The 24,532-nt window shown below is 49.1% G+C and overlaps 8 protein-coding genes across 8 annotated transcripts, besides 1 other annotated feature; 4 read left to right on the top strand and 4 right to left on the bottom strand.

The window, feature by feature from the left end:
• Window positions 1-531: 531 nt before the first annotated feature.
• Window positions 532-1,076, bottom strand: FPSE_04811 (uncharacterized protein; the record flags this gene model as incomplete). The annotated part of the gene is made up of 3 exons (XM_009257929.1): window positions 532-729; window positions 788-924; window positions 1,001-1,076. The coding sequence occupies 3 exons, from the start codon at window positions 1,074-1,076 to the stop codon at window positions 532-534; spliced, it is 411 nt and encodes a 136-aa protein (XP_009256204.1).
• Window positions 1,077-1,787: 711 nt separating this feature from the next.
• Window positions 1,788-1,823: a repeat region.
• Window positions 1,824-2,510: 687 nt separating this feature from the next.
• Window positions 2,511-3,007, top strand: FPSE_04810 (uncharacterized protein; the record flags this gene model as incomplete). Its single annotated transcript, XM_009257928.1, has 3 exons — window positions 2,511-2,520; window positions 2,651-2,788; window positions 2,844-3,007. 3 exons carry the CDS (start codon window positions 2,511-2,513, stop codon window positions 3,005-3,007), a joined length of 312 nt encoding a protein of 103 aa, XP_009256203.1.
• Window positions 3,008-8,749: 5,742 nt separating this feature from the next.
• Window positions 8,750-10,606, top strand: FPSE_04809 (uncharacterized protein; the record flags this gene model as incomplete). Its single annotated transcript, XM_009257927.1, has 2 exons — window positions 8,750-9,404; window positions 9,462-10,606. The coding sequence occupies 2 exons, from the start codon at window positions 8,750-8,752 to the stop codon at window positions 10,604-10,606; spliced, it is 1,800 nt and encodes a 599-aa protein (XP_009256202.1).
• Window positions 10,607-12,591: 1,985 nt separating this feature from the next.
• Window positions 12,592-17,355, bottom strand: FPSE_04808 (uncharacterized protein; the record flags this gene model as incomplete). The annotated part of the gene is made up of 2 exons (XM_009257926.1): window positions 12,592-12,657; window positions 12,715-17,355. 2 exons carry the CDS (start codon window positions 17,353-17,355, stop codon window positions 12,592-12,594), a joined length of 4,707 nt encoding a protein of 1,568 aa, XP_009256201.1.
• Window positions 17,356-17,922: 567 nt separating this feature from the next.
• On the top strand, window positions 17,923-18,762 carry FPSE_04807 (uncharacterized protein; the record flags this gene model as incomplete). Its single annotated transcript, XM_009257925.1, has 3 exons — window positions 17,923-17,948; window positions 18,006-18,319; window positions 18,374-18,762. The coding sequence occupies 3 exons, from the start codon at window positions 17,923-17,925 to the stop codon at window positions 18,760-18,762; spliced, it is 729 nt and encodes a 242-aa protein (XP_009256200.1).
• Window positions 18,763-18,954: 192 nt separating this feature from the next.
• Window positions 18,955-20,031, bottom strand: FPSE_04806 (uncharacterized protein; the record flags this gene model as incomplete). Its single annotated transcript, XM_009257924.1, has 5 exons — window positions 18,955-19,116; window positions 19,340-19,698; window positions 19,774-19,784; window positions 19,848-19,960; window positions 20,017-20,031. The coding sequence occupies 5 exons, from the start codon at window positions 20,029-20,031 to the stop codon at window positions 18,955-18,957; spliced, it is 660 nt and encodes a 219-aa protein (XP_009256199.1).
• Window positions 20,032-20,584: 553 nt separating this feature from the next.
• Window positions 20,585-23,177, top strand: FPSE_04805 (uncharacterized protein; the record flags this gene model as incomplete). Its single annotated transcript, XM_009257923.1, has 3 exons — window positions 20,585-20,644; window positions 20,708-20,878; window positions 20,940-23,177. 3 exons carry the CDS (start codon window positions 20,585-20,587, stop codon window positions 23,175-23,177), a joined length of 2,469 nt encoding a protein of 822 aa, XP_009256198.1.
• Window positions 23,178-23,336: 159 nt separating this feature from the next.
• On the bottom strand, window positions 23,337-23,676 carry FPSE_04804 (uncharacterized protein; the record flags this gene model as incomplete). The annotated part of the gene is made up of 2 exons (XM_009257922.1): window positions 23,337-23,488; window positions 23,544-23,676. The coding sequence occupies 2 exons, from the start codon at window positions 23,674-23,676 to the stop codon at window positions 23,337-23,339; spliced, it is 285 nt and encodes a 94-aa protein (XP_009256197.1).
• Between the last annotated feature and the right edge of the window lie 856 nt (window positions 23,677-24,532).

Here is a 24,532-nt window from a genome sequence, read left to right as displayed (position 1 = left end):
ATGTTGATGTTAACTTCGGTGCTCGCTTCCTTACGATTAGGCGTTCTCGTAACTGTGTGACTTGCAACGTTCGTCGTGTTGTTCTATCATGCACTTCTTTTTCAAGCACACGATGACGCATGAACATCTTCCACGATCCCTTGCAGTAAGCAAGCATGTTACGGGTCAAGGGATATATCAGGCACAAATCACGTTTGCACTTCTGGTATCAGACTGTTAAGGCATTTGCGAAAGTGCTATTCGCGAGCAAGACGCGTGTATTTACTCCGGGCGCGATGGTCACAGTTTACTCGAGTGCGCGTGCGATGGCGATTAAACTACCTAAAAATTCATCGGTGGCGAGTCATGCAGAACAAGATGTGATGATCAAAGACCGTTGGTCGATTGCTAAAGGCAGCTAACTTGCTTGCCACTTAATGTACAAGCCTGAGTGTATAAAACATTGTTCCTCATGAACGCCTTGATTATCCCCTAACCATGATATCCCTCGTGTCAAAGCAAAAAATTCGTTATCCTCCCACAGCCATTCGCTTAGTTGCGCTCACCACGGAGGCGGCGGGCGAGCTGAATATCCTTGGACTGGATAGTAACACGCTTGGCGTGGATGGCGCACAGGTTGGTGTCCTCGAAGAGAGAGACGAGGTAAGACTCGACGGACTCCTGAAGAGCACCGATGGCGGAAGACTGGAATCGGAGATCAGACTTGAAGTCCTGAGCAATCTCGCGGACCTGTTGATTAAATGTTAGTTGATGCCAAGTGATGATGCGATGTTCGGGTGATGCTTACGAGACGCTGGAAGGGAAGCTTTCGGATGAGAAGCTCAGTGGACTTCTGGTAGCGTCGAATCTCACGGAGAGCGACGGTACCGGGCTTGTAGCGGTGAGGCTTCTTGACACCTCCGGTAGAGGGGGCGGACTTGCGAGCTGATGAAGATGTTAGAGATGAAGCTCTGATGATACTTAAAGACGCGTGTCGCGTCAAGTCGCGGTGAGAACTTACCAGCCTTGGAAGCGAGCTGCTTGCGAGGGGCCTTGCCACCAGTGGACTTTCGGGCGGTCTGCTTAGTGCGAGCCATTGTTGATGATTCTTGTGAAGATGTGGATGAAGTTGTTGTTGATGATTGTTGTGGGGGTGGAAGGCTGAAGTGTGGGTGTGTGATGCAGAAGGAAAAGTCGAGAGAGGGAGCAGGCGGGGGGATTCCTTTATACCTGTGGCTCTAGGCGGCGGCTGATCTGACTGTAGTGGACCGTGCGCGCTGATTGGAGTGCGTTTTTTCCTAATCACCCACCGAAAATGGAAAATTGGGTCCAGGCGAAATGCAGGCCCAAGTCGTGCAAAAAAAAAACATCTTGCGTGCTGAATTTTCATTGGCCCGAAATTCCTCCACGTAGCTGGCTGGAATGCTCCACGTTTTGTGACCCAACCTTTTTGATCTGATCTGACTTTGCAAGGCAACCAATGGCGAAATTGGTGAGGAACCAAGGTAAGGTTAGATAGGCAACGCTCACAGATGCGGCACTTGGTGACTGAGGCAAAAGAACATCCCGGGGAAACGGACCAGATTCTGGGGAAGTTTTGCAGTACGACACTGGAGCATGCCTGTATCCGTCTACATAGAAAGTACGTACGTAGCTAGTTTGTATATTGCCTCCGTATTGGGCTGCATACTTGGCGTTGAATGAGTCAGTAGATTGATGTGTATCTGGTGTTGCCTATTGTTTTTCGCTGCCTCGCTACTCATGCGTGAATAGTTACTACAGTGCAAATCTAGATCATTTACAGATTGAAAATAAAAATATAATAAAAAATACATTTTGTTTTACTATGACCGTTGCTAGAGAGTTGAAGTTTGTGCTCAATACTCTAACTTTGTTACATGTTTAGCTTTCTTTGCGTTGAATCTTGTAAAGCATATCTCATTGTCACTGCCTTGGTTTCTCGCCGTCTTAATCACAAGTCAACACACCAGCACACAAACACATGTGAGTCACAGAGAAAGCAATAAAAAAGCAGATAATGAGCAGTGCATGCTCAATATCACTTGTTTATTCACATAGCCTATATAGTCCATCCATAGTCATGAATATTCTACATATCATACAACAAAATGCATCATCTACCCTGAACCAGCAAGTTGTGACCGACCCAGTAAAGCTAAGAATATCCATTAACCAGGCGCGGGTGGCTCTAGCGCTGCTGGCTGATGAGTTTGTTGCTGAGGACCACCCCGCTTCTGAAAATCAGCGCAGTCCGAATTTTTAATTCGTCCGCGCCCATTTTCGTGTCACCCATCGCGTCTCTCAAGCAGGGATCAAGATCACAGAGTGGGTCCGCCCAACTGATCACGAATCTGGCCCACTCGTACTTAAACTCCCACACTCCCACCTTCACTTCTACACCTCATACCTTATCACTTCCATCCCACGACTCTATCTACTACACTTCAGTATACACCCAGCGTGTATAACTTTATCATCACAACCGTTACTACACACCTCAAACAATCAACATGACTGGACGTAAGTAGCATTGCCCTGAAAGCACTTCACCGCATCGCATCGCTTCAGCATGCGCATGCCTCAATCAACGCGTCCAACGACGCGTCTCGCAAACATCCTCAAAAGCATCACGAAACTAACTCATCAACAGGCGGCAAGGGCGGAAAGGGTCTCGGCAAGGGTGGTGCCAAGCGTCACCGAAAGATCTTGCGAGACAACATCCAGGGTATCACAAAGCCTGCTATCCGACGTCTCGCTCGTCGTGGTGGTGTCAAGCGTATCTCTGCCAGTAAGTTCACACCTGTAACATCACACTACCAAGCGGTATCTAACCACTCTCACAGTGATCTACGAGGAGACCCGCGGTGTCCTGAAGACCTTCCTCGAGGGTGTCATCCGTGACGCCGTCACCTACACTGAGCACGCCAAGCGAAAGACCGTCACATCTCTCGACGTTGTCTACGCCCTGAAGCGACAGGGACGTACCCTCTACGGTTTCGGTGGTTAAGCTCTTTTTGTTTTACATGCCTGTTACGAATCTTTGTGGTCGACTGCTTGCAGCGCAGGACCTTGTAGGGTGTTTCATGATGACATTGGGTCCGGTTTTTGTTTTTGGGTGTTATGTATCATAAGGGATTTGGGGGATTACATTCGGGGATAATCGAAAATGCCCCTCGAGGCGATATTGATCACCATGATACTCAACCGACGTGACTTGATGCAAGCAATAATACTGTAGACGCGCTCGCTTGTGCCCTGCGATCTGTTGTGCATTGCTAGTGATATCGATTAAACACGCAGTCTCCACAACACGGTAGCGCGTCCTGCCACGCGCCGCAAATGTTCCTGTTCGCAGCGTGTCCATCTAGGTTTGAAGTCAACCTGGCGAGGGCAACACGTACCCACATGCTCAGGTGCTGTTGCTGTGCTGGAACGTTTGCGGTCTATGGTATGCTAGTGCAAGAGACATGATATTATAGGATGGATATGCTTACGTGTGTGTCGTTGCTGGCACATGCGTGAGGCCTCCATGAAGTAAATGGAATCTGATGTCAAATTCAAACTCAGGTAGCTTCATAACCAGATCATGATTGGAAACGAACATATGTGCAGATGAAGCATTGGGTGGGCTGTCGTGAATATCGTTAATACTTATTCATTCAGGTGGTGAGAACGATGATACCACGAATGAAACCATAACATCAGTTCGCAAAGTAGAAACCGAAATATGCAGCCAAGAGCAGAGACACATCGAACACAAGCATGTGGATTAAGAAGGCATACGGTGCAGGCTGCTTGGTCAGTAAATAACTTCGTTATTGCACAAGTTGATACGAAAATTCCTACCCTAGACCATAACGCTAAGCCGAACTGCCAACTGGACTGGGAGACAGCACAGTCGCTACAATCAGCATTGCGCCTCCATGGATGAGTCACATATCCCAGTTTACTAGATAAATTCATTGGCATTGGGATCTGGGCTTAGTTCTATCAGCCTCGGCCGCGTGACTACTAGAGTCACATTTGTGACCCAATATCACAGTTCTGGACCGACCTAATTCAATACGGGAGAGATACGAGGCCTTGGCAGAAAGGCTGAAGCAAGAACTCATTGATTGCTCTGGTAATCGTTAATACCCTTGGAATTGTAAACCCCAACAATTAGAGATACTGATCCTTGCATCAGCGAATGTCAACAGTAGATGCTTGTCAATCGGCTGAATCTGTCGGGTAACGGAGCCTACGTGTGGCGAGATCAAACGATCGCCGGGCCTGGACCACGTGGGAGCCAGCTAAAATTAGAGGTTGCCACACTTGAGATCCGGGGTCCCGTACAGAACAGTACATTGCTGCTGCATGGTATTTGCCAAGATTTGAGAGAGACCGAAAATCTGACCAGATTTCAGCCAGGCTATGTCTATCGTAATCATGCGAATGCGGTTGATTACCAATTAATTTCAAGAGAGAAAGCGAGGCACAAACTCGGACAACTATCGAAACCCGAGTGCGGCGGAAATAATGGTCTTTAGCCGGGAATGCACAGCCCGACCGTTGCAGCCGGCAGTGGATTTGTCACTACCGTATTTGCATATCCTTTGGGCATAGCGCGAGCAGTAGACTTGCATACGGTACACACCCCCCACACACGGCGAGGCCGAACCGGAAAAGCTGAAATTTGGAGACGAGATCTAATGTCCTAACCAACAGTAGTAAACTCAAGCCACATCGGGTGAGATAGAGATAGAGTATGATGGAACCATAAGAACTAATGCATGGAAGTTTTCGTGGAACGTTTAATCAATTGTCGGGAAATATCTCGCTCTTTCGGGAAGAATTAAACAGCCCTGTTTACACTCCTTGGTAGCCTTGTGGCTACTAAGAGAGGAACTGACTGCAGCTGCTTACACACACAACTTATACAACCTGCTTGACGTATTGTGAGAAGTGGCAGTTAAGAGAACAAGATATGGAATTAGAAAATTAGGCAACTTATGTCAATCCAAAGTAGACTCTTAGTGTTTTTTTTTTAGTTTTGACTTGCATGGAAGAGATCAATTTGACTGACGATAACACCAATCAATATTTGATAGCACAAATTCGCATATGCAATGGCTTCATTCATGAAAGTTATACGTAGCAACTGAACTTTAATCAAGATGATGATTTATGCTGTGACCCATAACCCAGAGGTTGAGTGCGACTGTTACGGGATGGCAAGAAAAAAATGCGTAATATGCACCATTGCTCTTTTTCATATTGTAAGTAAAGGACTGTCTCGTCCCAGATACTTTGATAGGCACCACCAGCATCTCCAGCACGAAAGATACTGCTGGGATACAAAAAACGCCATGGATCAGCGTGGCAAAGAATATAGCATCACTCAATACTTGGAGTATAATAGCTGAGAAATGCCCTAACTCAAATTGTAATGCGCAAGAGGTGCATTGTACAGCCCTCCAGCTGAGAAGTGCCGATGAGGAAACGACAATGTTTTACCACTGTGAAAAGTGTGATGAGAGGCAAGTCCATATACCTTTCTGATGCTGTCCGATTCTAGCATAATTATTAGATGGAACGAGAACAATTGAGACTTAGGGTGCTTCTGCGAGAGTCGAAGAAGGTTGCAGGGGAGCTTGGACACTGGAGTTGATACCAGGCATTCAGAATAGTCTTTACAAATTACAAGTTTGATGCCGAGGCTTCCAAACGCCGAATCGGCGCCTTTGTTAGTTAATTCTCATGTCACGTAACATAGACTCATCATGTGATGGCAACAAGTAGTTCAAAGCCGTACATCATGAGCTGTGGCGGTGCAGCTACTGTTCTGAAACTGGCAAGGATTTCCAATACAACGTACCTGTTCTTGATAAGTTCAAAGATATACGAATTATAATCGGTAATTGGCGCCTCAAAGCTCGGTGGCTAAGCAATGCAGATTCCCCCAGAGAATACGGCCTCATTGACAGATAGAAATAAATGTTGGACTAGACGTCTTGAGACAGCTTGGACACGAACAAGAAGTGGCGGATCGTCCGGCTTGAGCCGCAGCCGTTGCGGGTCCGTTGGCCTCCAGCCTTACCCGCGGAGTTGATTGACAGGAGGGAGTGCTTAGCACGTAAAGCACTGCCATTGTGCATAAACAGAATCCGATGCGAGCACTGATCTCGCTCTCGGACCGGCAAATCAAGATTCATGTACATGTGTTAAGCATTGCGTGAACCTCCGTTCAATCCTGGCACAGCGAGGGAATACCGACGGAGTGATTGATGCATCAGCTTCGCTGTACGTATGCTGGTGAGTCACCCGAGCCTAATTCATTTACTCAGGCCGAATGAGAGTGGATTTGTAAACACTGTTGCCGGAGGAGGTGTGTATATCTATCGATTTATACACAGTAGGTATGTGCTGATGATACCAAGCATCCGGATGATCATTGATTACCTATACCCATTCTGTATGTATGTACGTGTCACCGGATTTAGTGCCTGTTAAGCATGCATCTGCGGCCAATCTTATTATCAATCAAGGGCTAGTTGTAGTGAAAGCTCCCTCTTCTTATCCGTATCGAGAAATGTTGTCCGAAAACCAAATGAAACAAAGCTCTATCAGACTGCTTCTCGGGTGGTCCGTCACCGAACTCTACTCACGCGGAGTAGCACAAGACAAGCAAGGACTTTCCCCTGTGGGTAAAAGATCGATCTGGCCAACTTAAAAATGGAAAATACCAGTATGTACTCCATAGTTGTGGCTTAGCAGATGAGGCGCCCCAGGTCTGATTGGCTGTCTTGCCAAGTCCGACAGAACCCGGCAACTGGTACGGTTAGCTGTAGCGGATCGGTCAGGCCGAGAACACTGTCACCTTGGAGCTCGAGATTTGTCGTTTGTCTTACCACGATGGTTCTTGATTTGCTTGGTAGGGTGTGCTACAAGTAAAATGCAACTACGGTGGGTTCCTGCATCGCGAGCCTATTGTACAGTACTGAACTAGGTATTTCCCATTGATAGCTGTAAGTTGAAGAAATTTTCTTCTTCAATTCCCTGTCTTTTACCGACAGCAACCACCCATTACGAGGAAAAGGGCCGCAAAAAGGGTAAAGGCATGCGAGGTGCTGAACTGGCAGATTTAGAAGCAATGTGAGAAACAAAACACGTGCCTTGTCACCCCATCTAGCGTGTCATACGACAAGCAGATCGAACAAGTTCCTCTTCTGCTATTAGCTTTCGGCTCGTACTCACTAGACTGATCGAGAACAGGCAGTTCATCTTGGTTTACTTGGCTTCGCGGTACAGTACATCTGGATGTATCGACATACGACGATGAGTCTCATGTGACCCACGACAAAGACTCATCATGTGATGACAAATTTGGAGTCCATCCGTAGTTCCGTGCATGCATATACCGAGATAGACTCAGATAGAGTGTGGCGGAACCAGGAAGTGGCGTAGATTATAAAGCATGATATGTGGCGGTGCAACTGCTGAACTATCGCTGAAACAGGCCACAGGAAACGCAGCTACGTAGGCAGGTACGTATCCCTGACATTGGAAGTGAGCGAGGGGAGACAAAAAGATCGGCGGGGCTAGACTACGTCAGTGGAACCTCTCAACAAGCCGAGAAAAACTTGAGTATGCTGGGGCAGGCTAAGATTTTCCATAGCAGCGTCAGAGGTCCAAGGCATTGGGATAGCCTATTGGGCACCGTCACCGATGGGCCCCTATCAGCGTCAGAGCCCTGCAGCTCCCACCCAAGCTGGACTTGGTCCTTCCACTGAGACCTGGGCTTTGGGAAAACCTAAACAATACGTATTCTTGACCCTTGCTACGGCATCTGCTAGGTACGGTATTGTATGCAATAGGTAAGGTACTGAACGGGTGGGCTTGTCTACCGCAGGAGGGTTTAGGGGAGGGAACCTCGGACCCGAACAGCCAAGGCTCGCGCTTCGTGTACAGTCGTAGATGTGCTCGTCTCGCGAGTTGAGTAATGTATTTGAAATCAGTATATCTTGAAAAGGCGCAGTGGAATCAAGTACTGAAGTAAGACAAATGCAACAGCTTGCTTCGAGAAGTACCCGGAAGCAACCTGAAGCATTGACAAGATCAGCAGCGATAGTCATATCGAATGGGGATCCTGGACATCATCAGCATCATTCATCATCAATCAGCCATCATTCATCAGGAAAAAAAGACACTGCTGCCGGATACCATTATGCGCTACGTAGTAACTGCCAACCCTCCACTGACCTAGCCGGTAGGAGGGGAAAAACGAAGAAAACGTCTTTGGCCTGATATTGTCCACACACCATTAGTTTGCAACCTGACGACTTTTACATACCACATCCACGACGACACCCCCCACCTTCTTGTCCATCGCCCAAGATCGTTTAGGATGTACCCCCCTGAGCAGAGGTACATGGTCCAGGACGCTTGTTGCTTTTTCTGGACCAGCATCCGAGACTCGGCCAGCCAGTAAGACTCACACAGTCCCGGTTTAACCCTGCCCGGCGCATCATAGAGTGGGCCCAAGGGTCTTTTAGTCTCGACTGAGCCTGAGGGGTGCACCCAAGACCCCATGTACTCCAGGTACTGTACACAAGTCGGCCAAGGAAGGATCCATCATCTGTCTTTTGGTTTCCATCTACAGACTCCAGGTAGTTTGTTCGAAGGACCCTGCTTTATTAAAAGGCGAGCCTTCCCGCCTTTCGCCACTTTCTTGTCAACCTTAAACACAATCTATCTTTCCAACATCACCATGTTATCGATCCCCCGACTACACCAGCAACAACTTCAACTCCAACGACAACTCCAGAACAACTCTTCCAATATCCATCAGCAGTACCCTTTCGCACACAACTGTCACGCCGAATATAACGCTGCTTCCTACTCGGATTTTCCTAGATCGAACTACGACGACGAGATTGCTGCTCTAAGCCAGCAACTACCCACCAATCTCATGCAGAACGAAGCCTGGGGACTCCCCCAGCAGGCCCCAAGACAGTCCCGCGCTCACCAGCGGGAATCATCCTTGTCATCACTTGGATCATCTACTGCAGGACCTACTTCTCCTTTCAGCCATCAATTGCCGCACCCATATATTGCAATCACAGACACCAACGACCAAAGCAATTCATCATCGCACTACCAATTAGCCAAGACAATGCCTTCGTACCAAACATATCAAAGTTGTGATGGGATCGAGCATCCTACTATGCCTGAGATGGCCTACCCGATCACGCTTCCTGGACCTAGTGGCAAGCCCAGAATGGATAGTCGATTGATGCAAGCTCCCGAATTTTGCAACGGCTCCACGCGTTCGCATCCTGCCTCGGTGGCGAGTTCCATCGCAGGTGACTCACCTGCCACGCCTACAGTTGGCGAAACCGATGTCACAGAGAGAAGGAGAAAAGGTAGCAACCTTTATTGTGAATCAATTGTAAACATGGACTTACACTCTGCTCTTCTAGGCTTTCCAAACGCCCCAAAGCTCGACAGAACCATGACGGATGCCTATGTCGATGAGCTTTACAGCCCCAACTTCGCCGTGACATCTACGCCTCCCTCTCAAAGTCAAATCTCAGTATCGCCCACAAACGACCTCTTTAGCCAGCGACTCACTGCGGCCAACAAACAGCACCTCAACGCTGCCCATTCACCAGCCTCTAGCACTTCGCGGGACAGATCGCCCTTCCGCACCGGGTCCCCTCACGCACTATCACCTGCGCATGATTTCGGAAACCACAATCTGAATCAAAACTTGCCTTTCAACAGCGCTCAGCGCATGCGCGAGCAAACCAAGGCTCAGCAAGACGCGCAGTTCATTCAACAGCAGATGAATATGAAACAGGAACCCGAGACACCAAAGACCATTTCTCCCAAGGATGCTATCCTGGAGTTCAACGAGTCTGAGGGTGACAACAACTTCCCTCTCTTCCCTCAGGATTCCAGCTTCGGCATGGACCAGTTTCCCAAGTCCATGATGAGCTCGCAGGAGTCAATTCCCGAAACACATATCCAAAACCATTTTAACTTTCTTCCACCTCATGGAGCTCCTGGTATCACTATACCACAACAATACCCATTCATCGCGCACCCAACACGAATCAGCCATGATACTCCTCCTCGTCTGAGCTCAACTGGCTCAAGTTCAAATGGGTCGCGCAACGCCACTCCTGCAACCCGCCCTACCAACACTGCTGCCGATGGTGGCACTTACACTTGCACATATCACGGCTGCACTCTACGATTCGACACACCAACGCAGCTTCAGAAGCACAAGCGAGAGGGTCATCGTCAGACACAGACAATGGGTCCTGCCCGCCCTCGCGACGTTGGCATGACATCTGCACTGGTGAACACCCAGGCTGGTCCCCATCGTTGCGATCGAATCAACCCAAGCACTGGAAAGCCCTGCAGCACCGTTTTTTCTCGGCCGTACGACCTGACCCGTCACGAGGATACCATCCACAATGCTCGAAAGCAAAAGGTGCGATGCGATCTCTGCACCGAAGAGAAGACCTTCAGCCGTGCAGACGCACTCACCAGACATTACCGGGTGTGCCATCCGGACATGGAGCTTCCGGGCAAGCATCGACGACGAGCCGGCGCTTGAGCTGTTAGTGCCTGAACAAGCATAGCTGCACCCGATACCTCCCCACGATGCTACCCCTGAAGATGGCTTCAAGTTACAAAACTATCGACAGGCGGATTCATTGGCGGAAGGAGCATCCGGCGTTGAATGATGCTGCATGACGTGGACCACCGTCAAAACAAGGCTTGGCGCTTGTGGACCGATCGTCGCAAGGCTTCGAGTCGCTCGAATCGGGTTGGCTAATTAAGGGCCCAACACGATAGAGCCCCGGTCTCCAATGCGGGAAAGTGGGTCTCAGGGTCCTTCCTGCAGGAAGGGTCCTTTCGACTGACGTCACGACCGATCCATTTATTATTACTGTGACATCACATGGCTCCGCCCAAGTCTCAGTCATCCACCAGCGAGGTTCCCCGATACTCCCTGATGATGACATGGCGCCCGTCATGGATACGATACGCACGGCTTGGTCATTACACACTCACCCACCCACTCACCAATCATCCATACATCCACCCATCTTGTACTTGCTCTACTGTACCGTGTACTTCTACCTTGATTTTAATTCTTTTATTTGTTTGGCGTCCAATCGAAGCGAATGGAAGACAGCGGATCATTATCCGTATTGCTTGCCTGTACATTACGAATCATTGATTCTTTATATATTATGAGTGGTTATAAACAGTTTATTGTGGAGGATGTCTGGCTGGCCAGGATTTTATTATTGGAATACTGGGAAAGACTTGAGAGAAAAATGGAACAGGGTCTAGATAAAAAGGAGCGTTACGGTTGACTATAGCGTTGTATTTTGATAACGAACATTACGATCAATTATTTTTACCAACATATCTTGTCTCTAAGTGCACTCTTGTGTTGTTATTCCTTTAGTAAACATAGTTAATTCGGGCAGGCCATGTCGTGAAATAGCCAATAGCGGTTTATTGACCTTATAATTTAAAACTATGATACAATAAGAATCAAGGGTCCATCTGCGACTGACATGCCATTCTGCAAGGGTACCAATCAGTCTTGTTGTTTCATTGTGATGATGTAAGTTGTGTTGTCATTGGTAGCATAGCAATATCCCCCATAAAATATGTGTAGCAATCTATCTAAGAGGCTGTTTAACGGTCGGCGCTAACATCGCAGATCTGACCCATGCCAAACGATCATTGATATGCGCCGATGATGGAATTGAGCTGAAGCTACGACTTGTCCACCTGCTGATCAACATCATAGCTCACGTCCCCATTACCTAGTATCGTCTTGCAAGGGGACAGACTGAGACATGATGTAAGTACTAGACACAAGTGACAGGAGAGAAAGGAATATTGCACCCCTTCTGACGTCGTTGGAAAATAACCGCATTTGCATTTTGCATTGAGTCCACCGCATTTCGAGTGGATGGGTGGTTTTGCTCTGTGATACCATCAATGACAACAGCCGACCCTCTCTGTTTCTCTACCAACCCTTTCGTGCACACTGCACTCTACCTGTACTGTTCAGGCTCGCTTGCAGGATTCGCACGAAGAAAGCACAGCACACCTCGTACGATTGCTGCATTATTATTTACATGACGGAGCTGCCCAATGTAGGTTTCGTTTTGCGTTGTGCAAATGGGTTTCATGGCTCAGAATGTTTTTCCCCACCCTTGACGCAATGCATAGTACATAAATACAAATGCAGGTAGGGCTGGGAGGGGTCGACATGTTCCTTCGCGGCACGGCATAGTCTGAATAACGTCACTATTGGGAGATTTGGTCCCCCGCTCTAGCTTTGCCAAATGCAGCAATTTCAGGCCGTACGACGTCGTACCGACCAACAATCTTTTTTTGTGAACAGTTTGACATATTGTCTCAATTTCTTTCTATACTACCAACCCGGGTTCCCTTTTCCCCACCAACAACGCCGTCATTTTTCGTCCGCTCTGAGTCCAGGTGGTCCGACTTAGATGGAAAGCGTTTGTTTGTAAATTATATCCTTGCGTCGTCATCGACAAGCATAAATCCTTACTCGCCTAGGACAGCTGCGCGGGCGTCCTTGTACAGTGGGGTAATGCCTGTCCACAACTCAAACTGAAACGATAAGATTAGTTGCGTGAAACTTGCTGAGAGCTATGACGATTCGCTTACCTGGTACCAGCCCTGAGATGAAAGCACCTCGAGCCCTGGAATCGTAGCCCAGTTGCCTGCATCATCTGCCAGCTGCATAATTGGGGTATGGCTAGGCTTGTATGCCATCTCGAGGAGAACCCTACGTTCTCCATCGGGAGCTGGCCTGCTGAGAACAGCACCAACTAGCTCTTGCAGAGTTGGGTCAATGGGTCGATCGGCGGGAATAGTGCTAATGACGACCTTCAAGTTTTCTGACACCTTCTCAGCATCTGAAGCCTTGCTGAGACCTTCAAGCTGATACTCCTTCGGGAATTCCGCAGCAATCGCATCAGCCTTTTCCTGGTTGCGAGCGGCAATGTAGATTGGCCCGAACCCTAATGAGTGAAGCGCAAAGATAGCAGCTCGGGTGGTGCCCCCTGAGCCTACCACCATGGCCGCGCCCTTGTTGTCTGTGTCTTGTCCTTGAATACCAGCGTGGCGGAGAGCGTGGACCATGCCCCTCCAGTCGGTGTTGTCTCCCAGGAGACGTCGACACCCGTTATCGTCGGGCTTACCGAATGGTACCACGGTGTTCACAGCTCCAATGGTGCGGGCTGCGTCCGAAAGCTCATCAAGTTTGCCCATGATGTCCAGTTTGAGAGGAATGGTGACTGAGGCGCCGCCAAAATCAGGAGACTTAAGAACATCACGCACGTCCTCAATATTGTCAGTTTCAAGACGGCGATACTGATGAGGCAGACCAGTCTGCTTGAATAGAGTGTTGTGAAGAGCAGGTGATCGTGAAGCTGATATTGGCTTTCCGAACAAGTAGAAGTTATGAGGTTCCAAGTCACCCAGTAATGCCAGAGCTTGACGAATCTCAGCCGCAGACATTTGTCCAGGTGCAGCCTTGAAGGGAAGAGCTGGGTGAGATACTGGTGTCAGGAAGCGGTTGAGCACACGGCTCAACTTGCCTGCTTTGCCCATGTTCATGGAAATCATGGGTGTCTTCTGCGCTTCCTGCATCCTGGCCTTGAATCTGGCGAGATCGAAGTTATCCTCAGGAGTACGAGCAATACCGACAAGTTTGATAATGTCACCGTATTGTAAAGCACGGTTGTAGTATTGAATCCAAGAAGCATTCTTCCATGACATAGTACCCTTGGGGTCATGATGCGAGGCAATGATGCGCGAATAACCACGGGACTCTGTTACAGTCTTGATGATTTCGTCTGGGAGAGTCATTTCAACGTCAATGTACTCCATTCCCATCCTTACGGCCAAGCGGTAGAGTTCGAGCCCCTCCTCGTAAGCACTGTCAGGGAACTTTCCACCTTGCGACTCGGTTCGCAAAGTGAAAACAATAGGTTTCTTTGCGGACGCTCGGAGAGTCGAAACTTGACGAATAACGGAGTCGACTGAACGATCTTGGAGGAGATCTACTCGGAGTTCGACTGCATCGGAGCCAACCACAACCTCTGGTAGAAGATCGACAGCTTGGTCCACATCAGGCACAGTCAAAGATACAAAGAAGCTGTGGTCCTTGTTCAAGACATCCTTGAAGTGGGTGGTCTTGCCTGCGATAGAATGGACGAATTGCTGGAAATCATGAGGGATGTGGCTTTGACGGCCAGATGACTCGGAGTGCGGGCTGTAGTACAGGTGGGTGCTGCACTCGTTGTAAAAGTCCTTGCGGCGTAGATAGACTTGTAGAATCTCGCTTGTGTAAGCTGGCCGAGTCTTATCCCGGTTGAGATACTCAACCACTTGGTCGGTGTCACGATGAACCAACAGCACATGCCCGCCATTTGCTCCGTAGCTGTTGAGCAGCTCTCTAGCCTCGGGGGTTTCGACAAGACCACCGCCGCATGAAAAGACGTGCCCGGTTTTGTTCTTTTCCATAACGTCTCGCAAAAGAGCCAGCTCGTCAGCGCGGAAACCATCCCACCCACGGTCACCCCTGATCATTTCGGGGATGGTGCACCCTGCTCTCCTCTCGAGCTCCTGGTCCAAGTCGATGAATTTCCAGCCAAGAATCTTGGCCATCCAGTTACCAGCAGTAGTTTTACCAGCACCTCTCATACCAATGATGAAAACGGAGCTTTCCAATGTCTTCTCTTGAATCTCTTCGTCGTGGGCGTCAGCATGTGACTCGTGGCCAACCATGTCAACCTTGAAGACTTGAGACAGGATATCCCACCATCCAGGCCATGTCTTGCCGACGCATTCTCTTTCAGTGACAATGACGGGGCCTGGTGAAGTAATAGCCAGAACGCTGAAGCTCATCGCAACACGGTGGTCGTCGTAGCAATGGATGCTGACCTCTGGTGTCGAGACACCGCCATCTTGGCCCTTTCCGATCACTTCAATACCGTCTTCAAGCTCGTTACATTGCACACCGAACTTCGCCAGCTGGTCTTTCATGGCGGCAATACGATTGCATTCCTTGACCCGCTGATTCGCGATGCCTGTAATTTGAGTTGTGCCAGAAGCCACTGCAGCCAAGACGGATGCTGTGAGGAATGCATCTGTCATGGGTTCCATGTCAACATGGGCGAGAGCCTTGAGTTGACCAGGAGCTGGTCCTGTGACAGTTGTAGAGTAGTCAGATTGCTCGACAAAGCAACCCATGGGTCGCAACACATCGACGGCAAAACGAGCATCGCCCTGCAAAGACTTCGAGCCAATGTTGGGAATCGTACACTTTGTGCCAGTGATGGCGGCGACCGCCAGAGGGTAAGTCGCTGAGCTTGCGTCACTCTCAATCGTATACTCGGGAGGGTTCTTGTAAGCACCCTTGGGGATATGGTAGGTATTGGGCTCTTTAGAGGAGACCTCGACGTCAATACCGAAGGACGCCATCATCGCAATAGTCATATCAATGTAAAGCTGAGAAATTGGCTTGCCTCCTACGAGACGCAGTGTGACAGGGTTCTTCGCATAAGGAGCGGCCATGAGAATGGAAGAGACATACTGGGAGGAAATGGTTGCAGCAAGCTCGATGTCGCCTCCCTTGAAACCACCAGCGGCATCTATCCGCAGAGGCAGACTGTTCTCTTTGCCAAGATACTCAATCTCAAGGCCGTTTGAGCGCAGAGCATCAACCAATGCACCGATAGGACGAACCTTCATCCGCGCGTTACCGGTCAAGACATTGGTGGTTGCATCTTGCCCAGGAGAGGCCAGAGCCACGACAGTGGTCAAGAAACGGGATGCTGTTCCGGCATTTCCCAAATAAAGAGGCTCTTTGCTAGCTTGCAGGTTGCCACCTTTACCTTCCACAACCAGGACCTCTCCAGCATCTTGCCAGGAGTAAGATGCGCCGCCAAGTTGGTGAATAGCTGACAGCATGTACTGGGTGTCGTCCGAATGAAGGAGGTTCTTGATACGACAAGTTCCTGAACCAAGAGCTGCTAAGACCAGAGCTCGGTTGGAGATACTTTTTGAGCCTGGCGGAGCAACTGTGACCGCCAGGTCCTTGGGGACACCAGGTGTCACTTGAACCGACGATGATAGAATGGTTCGGATTGTCTTGTCGTCAACAACGCTGGCACGTGGCTCGTGACACTTGCCAATGGCAGATAGCAGGACGATTTTCTTCTTCTTGCCATCGTTCTTCTTATCAACACCCATCTTTTCCAACAGAACGTCAACGGGGCATTTCTTACCAGCTGTCAATTTAATGACACGCTTGTCTTGTAGGGAGGTCGGGAGGTCGTAACTGGCAATGCACTTGACTAGTCTTGCAACAGCTCCCGGACGCAGAACACCGAGAAAGCGGGCGAGCTCAGCTTCCTTCACCATGCCGATGGCAACAGCTTCGCCGTGGAGAAGTTGAGGTGTCAAAATAGCTTCGAAAGCGTGGCCAATGGAGTGACCGAAGTTGAGAAGATTGCGAAGGCCGCCTTCTCGTTCATCACTGGACACGACCTCTGCTTTGACACCAGCAGAACCGATGACAATTCGCTTCAGCACATCTTTGATGGGGACAAGTCGACCCTCGCCTTTTGAACGAACACATTCAAGGATGTGGGCTGCTGATTCCTCGAGGACACTGAACTCAGTCTCGTTCCAAATGGCGGCAGTCTTAATCACTTCAGCCATGCCATTGATGAACTCACGGACCGGCAGAGTCTCGAGGAAAGTCAAGTCGATGTAAATACGCTTTGGCTGCCAGAAAGCGCCGACAAGATTTTTGCCCATTGGTGTGTCAATGGCAGTCTTTCCACCGATGGAAGAGTCGACCATGGCGAGCAAGGTGGTGGGTACTTGGACAAAGCGGACACCACGCATGAAGGTTGCTGCAACATAACCGATCATATCTCCCATTACACCACCACCCAGGGCTATAATGACGGTATCGCGAGTGCATTGTTGGGAAAGCATCCAGTCTTCGATTTCGGCCTTGGTGTCACGGCTCTTAGAAGCCTCTCCGGGAGGAATTGTGTATGTAAGAAGCCTTGTATCTTTTCCTCGAGACGCATGTTCAAAGCGACTTTGGAAGGCAGGAACGTAGGAATTGAAGAGGTTTGTGTCGGTAATAAGGACGTAGGTTGACGTTGCGATATTCTGAAGTAGATCATCGACGACAAAGTTCAGCCACAGCCCATGATCAACAATGATGTTGGGTTCTCCGAGGATTGAGATCCGGGTGGGATCTTGTCCACTGGCTTGAGCCATCTTGATTAACAGCAAGCTACAATTGCTGAAGACCTGCCTGTTGATCAAAATGATATAAACTGAGGTTCACAAGAGTGAGTGACTCGTGAAGGGTTGAATTGGCGGGGCAGGGATGTCTTGTGGTGGTTGGCGGGCAAAATTTAGAGGGGACCTCCGATGACGGACCCGCAATCGACTACGTCGTAGGCGGTTGACTCATGCAGGCAACCCCGGGGGCAGCTTCTTACTGGTGTAGAATTAGAAATAGGTACGGAATCACCGGGTAGTAGAAAGAAACATTACGACTGCTAAGTAACTATTGTTTTGTGAGCAAAGATGATGCTTCTTTGTTGGTTTATTAGCTGTTAGTACATACATATATATATCTTAGTACTAAGGTTAGCATTCTGTACCGCTAACCTTAGTATGGTATAAGCTGGAAGGTATAGGTAATGCTAGAAGATCATGTGACCGACCTTCTTATCTTATCTGAATTCATGTGCCTGGACTAAAGCTAAAGTTACGAGTCGCGTTTCTACTTCTAATCAATCTTCCCTAGCTCATCAATACAACAAACAAGCCGCAATCATGGCATCTGAATCGCAAATTTCCACGTGCGTGTCATTGCACACCCGGCACCACGTGTGAGATATTCAGCTAACAATCTGTAGTGTCTACGTTCAGAATCTCGAAGAGCGCGTGAAGCTCGAAACGTTGGTGGATGCCTTGAGAACGATTTTCTCCGAGTTTGGCAATGTTGTCGACATTGTCGCCAAGAAGAACCTTCGCGCAAAAGGCCAGGCCTTCATTGTCTATGACAATGCTGAAAGCGCACAAGAGGCTATTGAAGAGATCAATGGATTTGATCTTTTTGATAAGCCTATGAAGCTTGCCTTGGCACGATCGCGAAGCGACAAGACTGTTGAACTTACGGGTAGCCAGGAAGAGCTTGAAAACCACAAGCGTCACCGACAGGCTGAAAAGGGTGAGTAATTCTTCGCATATCAACATGGATGTGTCGCTGATTTACTTTCTACAGATAAGCGCAAAGCCGAAGAAGCTGCAGAGGAGCAGAGACAGAGCAACAAACGGGCTTCTGGTGCGACCGACAACAGACCCGCGAAGGTTGCGAAGTCCTCAGGCCTCAAGTCTACCAGTGCAGCCGCAGCAACTAGTGTTCTCGACGAGTTCCTACCACCCAACAAGATTCTTTTCGTTCAAAATTTTCCCGAAGATTACGATGTCGAGGCTTTGACCAGTGTGTTTGGACGCTTCGAAGGTCTCCGGGAGGTCAGACTGGTTCCTACTCGTCGTGGTATTGCCTTTATAGAATACGAGACGGAGCAAGGAGCTATAACTGCGAAGGAGAACACTGCTGGTCTGAACCTGGGCGACAAGCCTATCAAGGTCACATACCAGCGACAATAGAACTAGCGAGGACGCCAGCAATGGTACGGTGTTTGTCTTATCACAGGATGATGCAGGTCGTTCCAAGAGCCTAATAATTTCTTATCTAATTTACTGGGTCGCATCTAACTCGCTTCTGAACTGAGTGTAACCGTGGGAACGAAACAATGTGTGATCATCTGATTTTGAGCAACTGGGCTGCGTGTTGAGCGTTTAAAAGATGACGTCTTCGTCGTCATTCTCACCAAGAACGTCTGTAGGAGCATCATCGTTCTTCTGAGATGTTTGTCCGCTTTGCGCCGCAGCCTCCTTCTCGCGGCGCGCCTTCATCTCGGCATCTGCCGCAGCTGTGTCGCGCTGTTTCTTGTTTGCGACCTGGAGTTTGTTAGAAATATGATCTTGGGTAGTGGGTAGTTCAATCATGCCTTCTTCAATCTGTAGAATTCCTCGCGATCGAGTTCGTCTAGCTCAGAGTTGATGTACTTGATGGTGTTCTCGGTCCTTGGTATGATAACATGTTCGATCGCGTTAACTTGAGAATCGTTAGCATCCTTGGCTTTGGGCAATGCCGGAAGAACTGACCGCGCCTATTCACTACCTTGATGACCTCATCAAGGATCACAAATGCAGTCTGTAAGCTAGCAAGCTCAACGAGTGCTTCTACGGCACGAGCATATGTCTCTCTGCAGCGTTGAACCTGCTGTCCACCCTTGCCCAGACCCGTCAGGCCGAAATCGTTATTGCCTTCGGTAAGATAGCTTTCGAACGCCGGAAGCAAGACACCCGAGACGTTGTCTTGTTTTGTGCGAACTCGAAATCGAGCAGACTTGGCGGACTCCTGTACTTGATAGCCAATATCACCACCAACGGCATAGGTGACCTCTGCCAGCGAGAAAGCTGCAATCTGCATTACTCTTCCCATCTTTCGTTTCGCTTCATCGATTCGTTTGGTGATCTCTGTGTCAAAAAGTGTCAGTATAGTTGGGAATACTCCAGGTTCGCAGTCAAGAGCTGCGGGATGGGGTTATGGACCTCGGAATCGTCTGCATCGAAGTCATTAGTGTACTGCAGAAATAAACGTGCATCGGTATGGGTCAATTGCGTACTTCGTTAGGGCCTCGCTCTTCCTTTTCAACAGACTGTGACCTATCTCTGCGCCCTTGAGCTTCGCCTTCATGATGCCCAGCGACTGCCGAGTTGGGAAGACAGCCTCGCGATCCTACGATAGCTCTCGATCAGCGCTCCATTCATCATAGGAGGATCAATATAACCTACTGCAGCTCCCGACATGTTGATTTTTGATAGGTGGTGTTCTGTGCTAGGTGTATGGGTGAAGTGGGTGAAGTTGAAGAAGCTCCTGTTGCGTCAAAGCGTGCTGGGTATCGTCACAAGGCCGAGACACTATGAGACTGGTAAGCACCCCAGCTACTGCATATCAGAGTTGCTGGGCTACTGAGCCTACTGGGCAGCTACGTAGAATCCCAATAACGTAAGCAGTTAGAGACCCACTTCGGCGGGTGGATCATACATATTCCAACTACCCAGCAGGTCATATCGCGGCCTTGCAAAAATACAACCATATTCGCGTTTGTCTGTCGCAAATACCGAGCCACCACGCCAACCTTTCCTTTATCGACCCGAGACGCTCACGAGACGGACGGTTCGTAGAGCGGTCAATTTGCGCTCTCGGCCAGACCGTGGCCCGCGACGGCAAGACTAGTTTTGAAGACATCTTCGACATTCTGCACTGATCTCGACGATGTTCAGTTCACGCTGATCCGACTTAATTTCTGTTTCCGCGGGAGTCTTTTATAAACCTTCTCGCACCACAAATATAGTCATCATGGCCCCAATCGTTCCGGCCCTGAGCTGGGCGCGCAGGCAGCCTCAGCTGCATCTCGTGGTAAGTGTTAAAACACGCGTATAATTTTAGGAATATGGATGAGCTGACCGTGAAATTAATTAGTCCAATGAAGACTCTGTTTACGAGCAAGACATCCTTCGCGACCCCGGTAGTGTCAAGCCGTGGCTGACTTACATCGAATTCAAAACCCGGCACGGTTCGATACTCGAGCAAGCATATGTGATGGAGCGGGCATGCACCCAGTTACCTCGATCATACAAGTTATGGAAGTTGGTATGTTGAAGGATTTTGGTCTTTTATTTGATGCCCGACCGCCGATTCTAACACTGGCCAGTATCTATCATTTCGAGTTAAGCACGTCACCAAGCTGAACTCAGCGTTGTTCGATAAAGAATACCGCAAAGTCAACGCTCTTTTTGAAAAGGCTCTCAACTTGCTCCACAAGATGCCACGAATTTGGGAGATGTATCTTCGGTTCTTGACAAAGCAGCCACTCGTTACCCTAACACGACATGTATTCGACCGAGCCTTGCGAGCTCTCCCAATAACACAGCACAACCGAATATGGGCCATCTATAGGCCTTTTGCGAACTCTGCTGCTGGAGTAACTGCCGTAAAAATCTGGCGACGCTACATGCAGGTGCATCCGGAAGATGCCGAAGACTTTATTGAGCTTCTTGCACAAAATGGTCTATATACCGAGGCAGCGCTAAAGTTTATCGAAGTCCTCAACAATACCAGGTTCAACAGCAAGCACGGTAAGGGCCACTACGAACTCTGGAGTGAGATGGTTGATCTGCTCGTCGCGCATGCAGCCGACATCGAAACTGGACATGAAACAGGAATCGACGCTGAGCGGATTATTCGAAGTGGCATCTCCCGGTTTGCTGACCAGCGAGGGAAGCTCTGGTCTGGTCTCGCCACTTACTGGATCCGAAGGGGGAGCTTTGAACGGGCGCGTGATGTGTTTGAGGAGGGCATCACTACAGTCATGACAGTTCGAGACTTCACTTTGATCTTCGAGGCATACACTGAATTCGAGGAATCCATTATTGGTGCCCTGATGGAAGTTGCATCTGGACGGGCTGAAAAGGGGGTTGAAGATGAGAACGCAGATTTCGAGTTGGATATCCGAATGATGCGTTTCGAACAGCTAATGGATAGGCGTCCATTCCTCTTAAACGACGTTCTTTTACGCCAAAACCCCAACAATGTGCCTGAATGGGAGAAGCGTGTAGCTCTCTGGGGCGATAACAAGAAAGAGGTTGCTCAGACATACACAGACGCCATTGCAGCCATTCAGCCAAAGCGAGCCGTGGGTGCTTTCCACCAACTCTGGACTAATTATGCCAAGTTCTATGAACGTGGAGGTGATTTGAGGAACGCTCGGGTCATCATGGAAAAGGCTATCAAAGTCCCTTTCAAATCAGTGGCAGAACTCGCCGACATGTGGATTGAATGGGCGGAAATGGAGCTGCGGAACGAGAACTTCGATGATGCTGTCCGAATCATGGCAAAAGCAGTTCAAGCGCCCAAGAGATCCACCGTTGACTATTTCGATGAGACTCTATCACCACAACAGCGAGTTCACAAAAGCTGGAAACTCTGGAGTTTCTACGTCGACCTTGTCGAAAGTGTTTCAACTCTGGATGAAACTAAGAAGGTTTACGAGCGGATATTTGAGCTCCGAATCGCGACACCTCAAACAGTTGTTAACTACGCAAACTTGCTCGAGGAGCATAAATACTATGAAGAGTCGTTCAAGATCTATGAGCGCGGCTTGGACCTCTTTAGTTATCCTGTCGCCTTTGAGCTTTGGAACCTCTATCTTACCAAAGCTGCCGATCGCAAGATTGGAATCGAACGACTTCGAGATCTCTTCGAGCAAGCCGTGGAGGATTGTCCTCCGAAATTCGCAAAGACAATTTACCTCATGTACGGCAATCTGGAAGAGGAGCGTGGCTTGGCGCGACATGCCATGCGCATCTACGAGCGGGCCACAAGGGCCGTTGCAGATGAAGATCGAGCCGATATGTTTAACTTTTATATCACCAAATCTGCTTCCAACTTTGGCTTGACATCGACCCGGCCAATCTACGAGAGAGCCATCGCTGCTCTTCCCGACGTCGAAGCAAAGGATATGTGCCTTAAGTTTGCAGACATGGAGAAGCGGTTGGGCGAGATTGATAGGGCTCGCGCTATCTATGGCCACGCGTCGCAGTTCTGCGATCCTCGAACTAGTCCTGACTTCTGGACGAAGTGGGAGCAGTTCGAAGTACAGCATGGTAACGAAGACACTTTCAAGGAAATGCTGCGCATTAAACGAAGTGTACAAGCGCAGTACAACACCGACGTCAACTTTATTGCCTCCCAGGCTCTGGCACGCAGCCAGCGTCAACCTGAGGGCGCCGAGGACGCTGAGATTACAGATGCCATGGCAGCATTGGAAAGGCAGTCAAGAGCACCACAGGGATTTGTCGCGGCCAGTACGGGCCCAGTAGGAGGAAACACAGCGACAGCCGCCATTCCATCCAATCCCGACGCTATTGAGATTGATGGCGTTGATGAATGATTGGTAACACAGGTGGTATTTTGATTAATTGAATTGCGCCAAATCATATATGTAGCTCGTTCCCCCACGACGAATTATTTCCTTAGTTCCATTTCTCTGTTTCCATCTTACACATTTGGACCACCGTCCGAAATTCATTTGTTTCCCATCGTTCGGAGTTTATTTACTACTACTACCCCAATTCTTCTCGGTCATCTTGTTCCAGTACTTGTCTGCGTAATTCCTGTCAACGTGGCCGTCACGGGAACCGGGCGTAGCATAGATGGATCCCTTGCGCTTCTGGAAGCGGCTGGGAGGGACCTTTGATGCGTCTTGTATTGATCAGCCTTTGTTGTTCATCTCATTCAGAGGGTGGTTGGTACTTACCCCACTCATCACTCATTCTTCGGTCGTATGCTGCATCACTTGCCCTGCGGTCTTGAGGAGGAGAGCCAACGACGGGAGTTTCGTTCAAAGGCTGCGTAGTGCCCTCTTGGGTGTTGATGGGCTGCTGTTCCATTGTTCTTGATTCAGGGTCTGATCGGTTTAATCAGGTTGTAGGGTTTCGAGGTAGGTAAAGGGGTATATGGTAAAGGGTATCGAGTTTGTGAAGTTGTTGATATGTAGGTAACTGGGAGAGGAAGAGATGGTGTCCGATGATGGGGTGTTTATATACTGCCCATGAAAGTATCAATGGGATGATCTACCCCGCAAAGCTTGAATCTTTGCTTCGCCTGCTGACTGCTAGCTCTGGGAAGGTGAGGTGTAGCAGAGCATCGACTGAGGCTTGTACGTAGTAATGGCCTCGAGTCTTTGATGCACAGTTAGTCAGGGTTAGGAAGTGCCATTACTACGCAAAGAGACAAGCGAACGTGGCTTAGATTCCAGATCGCCACGGCCATTGACGTCAGTGTGATGGTCACGATACAAAGAGTCGTTGATGAGTGGTTGAGCAGTTGCAAAGGAGGTTGCCGCCAGTCGAGCTGGGACACAACCTCGATGACGAGACAGTGTAGGATCAGCCCGCCTCTAGCCAAAACAAAGACAATGATTAGGAGGCGGCACCAAACATGATAGCTTTGAGGGGAAATTGGAGGTGGTGGTCGTAAACGATGGCTAACAGATAAGCTAGACAGAGGTACCGTGACCAGTGTAGCTCATTGCTTCAAGTAGCTATTTGCCAGAGTCCGTTGGTGGTTACAGCCCGTAGGGGTAATAAAGGGCAAAATCGCCACTCAACTTTGTACTAGCCAGTGTGTCTGCTTAACGCTATTCGTTAGCATAACTCCTAGGACTTCATTGGATCCAATCGTTCAGAAATAGCCAATTGCAAGCTAGGTATCCGAAGTGCCCTTTATTATCCTTGTGGGCTGTAT

The sequence above is a fragment of the Fusarium pseudograminearum genome, chromosome 2 (assembly GCF_000303195.2).
Source record: "Fusarium pseudograminearum CS3096 chromosome 2, whole genome shotgun sequence".
Lineage (NCBI taxonomy): Eukaryota > Fungi > Ascomycota > Sordariomycetes > Hypocreales > Nectriaceae > Fusarium > Fusarium pseudograminearum.
This window is presented reverse-complemented; position numbering and strand designations above follow the sequence as displayed.